This window comes from Cladosporium halotolerans (assembly GCF_011745625.1).
Source record: "Cladosporium halotolerans strain TM138-S3 chromosome Unknown Sca66, whole genome shotgun sequence".
Classification (NCBI taxonomy): Eukaryota; Fungi; Ascomycota; class Dothideomycetes; order Cladosporiales; family Cladosporiaceae; genus Cladosporium; species Cladosporium halotolerans.
Window position 1 is genome coordinate 40,015 of NW_027191517.1, and position 6,000 is coordinate 46,014.

At 55.5% G+C, this 6,000-nt stretch overlaps 1 protein-coding gene across 1 annotated transcript; it reads left to right on the plus strand.

The window, feature by feature from the left end:
* Window positions 1-2,635: 2,635 nt before the first annotated feature.
* Window positions 2,636-5,342, plus strand: WHR41_09159 (uncharacterized protein; the record flags this gene model as incomplete). The annotated part of the gene is made up of 2 exons (XM_069377763.1): window positions 2,636-5,141; window positions 5,317-5,342. 2 exons carry the CDS (start codon window positions 2,636-2,638, stop codon window positions 5,340-5,342), a joined length of 2,532 nt encoding a protein of 843 aa, XP_069225227.1.
* Window positions 5,343-6,000: the final 658 nt, after the last annotated feature.

Genomic DNA, 6,000 nt, shown 5'->3' on the forward strand with positions numbered 1-6,000 from the left:
GCAATTATGTCGAATCTTGCTCGTTAAGAATAGTCAGTCGCCCGGTGGATGGGCGTGGAGGGAGAGCGCAATGGCCAGTTACGAAGCTACCGTGCAGGAGTTTCTGAAACGGCTCAGCGTCCTCATACACATCAGTGGTGGGCAACCCGTACGGGAGAGCGAGTTCTTTTCGATGACACATCGCAACACGCAGCGGCGACGGTCTATCATCATCCGCTTCGAGCGTGTGATGGTACACGTGCAGTACCACAAAGGCCAGCAGCAGACAGGAAGCTACAAAGAAAATGTCCGCTTCCTCGCCAACCCTATCGGAGAACTGCTACTCGACTACATCACCTACTTCCTGCCGTTGCGCGAGAGGTTTCTACGGCAGACCTCGCCTGGATCGTTACTTTCCCCGTACCTTTGGGGAGAAGGATGGAAAAGTGTGGCCGGAAGGCCATCTAGGTCGCTACTTGGAAGAAGCAAGCGTTCGGGCGTGCGTGCCACGACTTCACGTCGCAGATTGGAGGCAGATCTCAGTTGCCATCGTCAAAACGAAGTTCGCTGGCCAAATCGAGTATTTCGATCCAGACGAAGGCGACGAAGACGGGGAAGAGACTGCTCCAATCATCCGAATCATGACCGAACAGCGCAACCACAAGACGCGGACGGTGAACCGCGCGTATGCTAACCAAGCCGGAGCAGTGTTCAGCAACCTCTGGGATGGAAAGGTGCGGATGGGCCTGCAGGCTTCCACTCTATGGCAGGACTTTTGGGGCGTGGAGACGATTCTCAAGAGGAAGAAACGTGGGAGAGTCGGGCAAGAGTCTCGCTTGGCGAAACGGGTCGCCAAGGGCATCTATCGTCCTCGCAAGCCTTGGTCCACAGAAGCTCTCCTGGGAGGCGTGAAGAAACTATACGGCAACAAGGACGCAGGCTGGAAATCGACCGAGCAGGCGCAAGCTCTCACTGCAATCATGTCGTGGAATGAGCAGGTCGTCGTCATCCTACCCACGGGAGCTGGGAAGAGCTTGCTTTTCATGCTCCCGTGTACCCTGGCTAACGCTGGGATAACGATACTCATCGTACCGCTCGTCTCACTCTACGGAGATATGCTTCGGCGCATGAAAGAGATGAGCATCGACCATCTGGAGTGGCATCCAGGCGAGACTCGAGAAGCCGCCTTGGTACTGGTCAGCGCCGAAGCCGCCTCGTCCAAGGATTTTATCAAATATGCTCGGAGGCTGATAGCAGAGCAGAAGCTGGATCGGATCGTGGTTGACGAGTGCCACCTGACCGTAATTGCGGCCGAGTACCGACCCAGCATCGTCGAGCTCACAGCCATCCGGAGCCTGAGAACTCAGTTTGTTTACCTCACAGCCACTCTTCCACCATCTATGCGGGCAGAGTTCGAGGAAAGGAACTATTTGCATCACCCCACAGTGATAAGAGCGTCGAGCAATCGAGCAAATATTCTCTACATGGTGCGTAAGGCTGATGCTCACAAAGGAAGCCTACTCGAACAGGCTAGTGTCGAGGTCGAAGACGCTTGGACAAAGTCTGATTTGTTCGATCACTCTCGCGACAAAATCATCCTTTACGTTCGGACGTGCAAGGACGCGGACGACTTGGCAGAGCTACTCGGCTGCAGCTCGTACACTGCCGAGAGCGGGACGCCAGTGGAGAAGAAGCAGATACTCGATCGCTGGACCCAAGCTCTCGATACGCCATACATCGTGGCGACTACTGCCCTAGCCGAAGGGTTCGACTATCCGCACGTCCGGCTCGTCATAAACGTAGACGAGCCGGAGTCGTTGGTCATCTTTGCCCAAGAGTCTGGTCGGGCGGGACGGGACGGGGAACGTGCATATTCGATGGTATTACTTCCCGCAACCTGGCAGCCTCAGGTCTCAGATATTTCGTTGGACGAGCCGCGCGGGACGAACAACTACAGAGATGACCCGACACTTCGGAAGCGCGATACAAGCAGTGCGAGTAGCAGGCCTAGCTCTACGATCGGTGTAGGGAACCCCATTTTATCGTTGTGCTTTGAGAAGTAGGAAACTAAAGCCTAACCTATCCTCAATCCTTCAAAGAATCCGGGGCGGATTCCATGATAATGTATGGGGGGCACGGGCCACCGAATTCGCCGGAGGGGGCAGATTCCATGAAAAACCGGGGGCAGAAGGAATGAAAAGTACCGGTCGGAATCGTTTCAAACTCGGTGAGTTTCCAATCCGTAGGCACTTAACTCGTGAGTTTTCAACACCGGAGCGGGAGACCCGCGTGGTGAATTGTTATCGCGGTTCGAAAATCCCAACATACTATGTGAAGTTCCGCTCGGAAAGGCTTAGGGTTAGGGTCGGCGGGCGTGACGGCGGTTCGGCTGGGATTGAGGGACCGCCGCAAGCGCAGGCTAGACGCTCGCGAAGAGGCAGAGTAGATAGAAATACACCAACAAAGGTGCAAAAAAGCACCCAGTGAGGCCACCGACTCTTGTAGTATATAGTCAATGTTCAATCCCATCATATGTGACCGCGCCACCGCGACAGGGATCGCGAAAATCTTGTGACAGGGGTCGGTGTAGCTAAGCTCAGGCGAGGCCGCCGACCAAAACATTAGGACAAACACGTTGCTCGACAGCCAACACACCATGGACGCTTTTGAGAGTTTGTTCGTACACTTTCAGAATTTCCAGATCATCGTTTGTAGAGATTGCAAGTTTGCAGTGGTTCCAGACCAAATCAAGGCGCATCTCAGCCAAAATCACCGGACGCTAACAGTGAGCACCAGGAAAAGAATAATCGAACAGGTGGAAAAGCTCGACCACGTCGCGTACAGATCGGAGGACGTCGTGTACCCCGCCGTCGAACAGCAAGCGATCCAGGAGCTTGGCCCGGTCATCGAGCAATGCTTACAGTGTAAGGCGTGCGGGTTGCTGAGGGTGAGCAGGAAGGGAATCGAGGCGCACTGTAGAAAGGAACACGGCTGGAACAGCACCAAAAGCCGGGGAGGTCGAGGGAGTTTGAGGAGTCGACCCGCCGAAAACCAGCCGTTCACGGAAGGTCACTGCTGTCAGAGATTCTTCAAGTATGCGCAGTGGACTAAGCTCTTCAAGGTGCTACCGCCAGCGCCACGGATGCAAGGAAGCGGTCACGGCTCCGAGCCCGACGACAGGGCGCAGAAGTTGACAGATGAGGTAGCAGATGGACTAAAGAAGAAGCTGCGGGAAGCGCACCATCACAGGAAGGTGGACGTCAGCGATGTCAGGTCTGAGATGGATCCATGGCTGGAACACACCAGCTGGGCTCACCATCTGGCTGGGTTTGAGAAAGAAGAGCTGCGGGCTAGTCTGAGTGCGGCGCCAAAGCTTGAGGCGGACGAGCGGGGGATAGAGAGCGTGGATGAAGAAGAGGAGGCCATCGAGAGGGCTTGCAGAGCGACCGGCAGGGTGATCAAGAAGGCCATGGACGTCAGCAGCCCGCGGACGATCCCAAGGTCCGCTCTTCATTACGTGAACAGGAAAGAAACCGGGGCCGCGAACAACGAGACTCCATTCTACAGTAAACACGAGGCCAGTACGCAGAAGAAATACTCCAGGGTCTGGGTATCAATGCTGAGATATCTTTGGAGGAGTCAGACTTGGGAGAACAAGCCAGACTACACGTTGACGGACGGGCAAGCAAGGAGACTGGGGGCAATGCAAAGTCTCGCCAGACGAGAGACCGCCGCTTTGGGCAAGGGAGCCAGAAGGAACTACGAAGACGAGTTACAATGGTCCATCGTTCTTTTCTGGGCCAGCATGCTCGACCAGGAGCTGCTTGACGACGAGTTCCAAAGCGGCTTTCTGTCTGCAGTGGCAGTTCTCGGCTTAGACACCGAAGACGCAGGATGGGTGAGCGTGTTCAACTTCACGCCGAAGCTGGCGGCCATCGTCACAGTCTGCAAGGCTCTGGTGGTGTTCATGGCTTACAAGCAGAGACAAGACGACATCGAGCGGCTAACCGGGGAAGGGATAAATGAGAAGGAGGCGAGAAAAGAGGCGGTCAGCGTCGTAGAAGGCGTGCACGACATGGTGCCCCGGCTGTTGTGTCTTCAGGAGTACGGGGGACCAGCGAGCCCGATGGATAGGGTCTTGCACATGAAGACTTTTGGAATGAGGATCAGGTTCACGGAGAAAGCCGGCGCACGGGTCACTTGGATGAACAGATGCCAGCAGGTCGCCATCGATAAGATCAGCTTCAGCATGGGTGATCTCAGAGATGCACTACATACGCTGTGGGAAAGGTGTCTAGGCAGGCTTACGAAGCAGTTGATGTTCTTACAGCAAGAAGAGGAACTGCCGACTTTGCATCTGGACAGACTGTTTGACAACCCAAGCGATCTCACCGAGGGTTGGAGCTTCTTGGGCGATGAGAGAAACGATGAAGTTTTAGGCAGGGTCAGGAGGCCAGACGGGAAAGACGTAGAGAGTCGGAAGTGGTTATGGAGCCGGGCCATGAGAGAGGACCGAATAACCAAACACTTTCTACACAACATCGACATGAGCGAGGTGGGGGACCGGAGTGAGCTACGGTGGAACACGACCAAGGTGGAGCAGTACTTCCGGGAGGTGACTCTGTTCAAGGAGGAGCTGATAGTGTTGTGTCATATGGCAGGCGGAGCTCCGGCGAGAGGGACGGAAGTCGTCAGCATCAGGACGGAGAACGGAGAAAGTGCGCGAGCGCAGAGGGGCGTTTTCATCGACAACGGCATGGTCGAGCTTGTGACGGGCTACCACAAAGGCTACAGCAAGAGCGGCGAAGCGAAGATAATCCACAGGTATCTGCCAGAAGAGGTGGGAAAGCTGTTGGTATACCATCTGTGGCTAGTGGAACCGTTCGTGCACATGCTCAGGTGGGAAGTCAGGGGCGAGTTCGACTTCAGCAAGTATCTGTGGGAGCCGGAGCCGGAAAAGAAATGGGAAGGCGAGGTCGACGGAGTCAGGGAGGAGGAGGAGAGTGGGAGCGAGGAAGGAGGAAGGGAAAGCGACGGAGGAGAGGGCAGTTCAGGAAGCGAGAGCGAATCGAGCATAGGCCCGAGCAGCGAAAGCGAGGCGGATGGAGGTGACGACGAAGGAACGGCAGGAGATCAGATCGTCAGTGGGAGGGAGGCGAGAAGTAGGCCGAGGAATAGAGGAAAAGCGAAAGAGGGCAAGCTGCAGGCACTCAGCATAGACGGCTTCTGGAACACAGAGAGGCTGAAGAGGGTGATGAAGAGGGAGCTGTCAAAATGCCAAGCTGGATTCTTCGCAACGCCGTCGACATGGAGGCAGCTATACCCAGCCATCCAAAGGGTACACTGCCCCGAGGAAGAAGTGACGAAACAGCTCGATCGGTTGTACGAAGGCGTATCGACGGAGGATAGGCAGATGCAATCCGGGCACAGTAAGAGGATGGAAGAATTGATTTACGGGATTCTGACGACTGAGAATCCGTTCAGTACACAGTCTGAACAGGCGTCTTTCAGAAAGGTGAGCGTGTCATGGCACCGCTTCATGAGGTGGCCATCCGCGACGGGGAACGGCAAGCCAGCAATCGATCTGGAGAAGTACAGGAAGATGGTTGAAGAAGAGAGGTGGGCGAAGTTGAGGAGGGCAGACTTGAACGTGAGTCTGAGGGAAATGCTAGGGCCGAGTGCTTCATTTAGAGGCTCACAACTGGAAGGGCTGAAGGCAATCGCGTCGGGCGAGCCGAAAGTGGTGATGGTAATGAGGACCGGAGGAGGAAAGAGTCTGATGTTCATGCTACCGGCGTTTTGCTCAGTGGGAGGGGTGACGGTGGTGGTGGTGCCGTTGATCTCGCTAAGGAGCGATCTGGAAAGGAGATGCAAGGAGATTGGGATCAGCGCAGGGAGATGGCCCGACCAGACCGCCAGGCACGCGAGAATCGTGCTAGTAACACCCGAGAGTGCGGTGACGAAGGCGTTCAACAGGTTCATCAACGGCAAGCTGGCAACTGGAGAGCTAGATAGGATAGT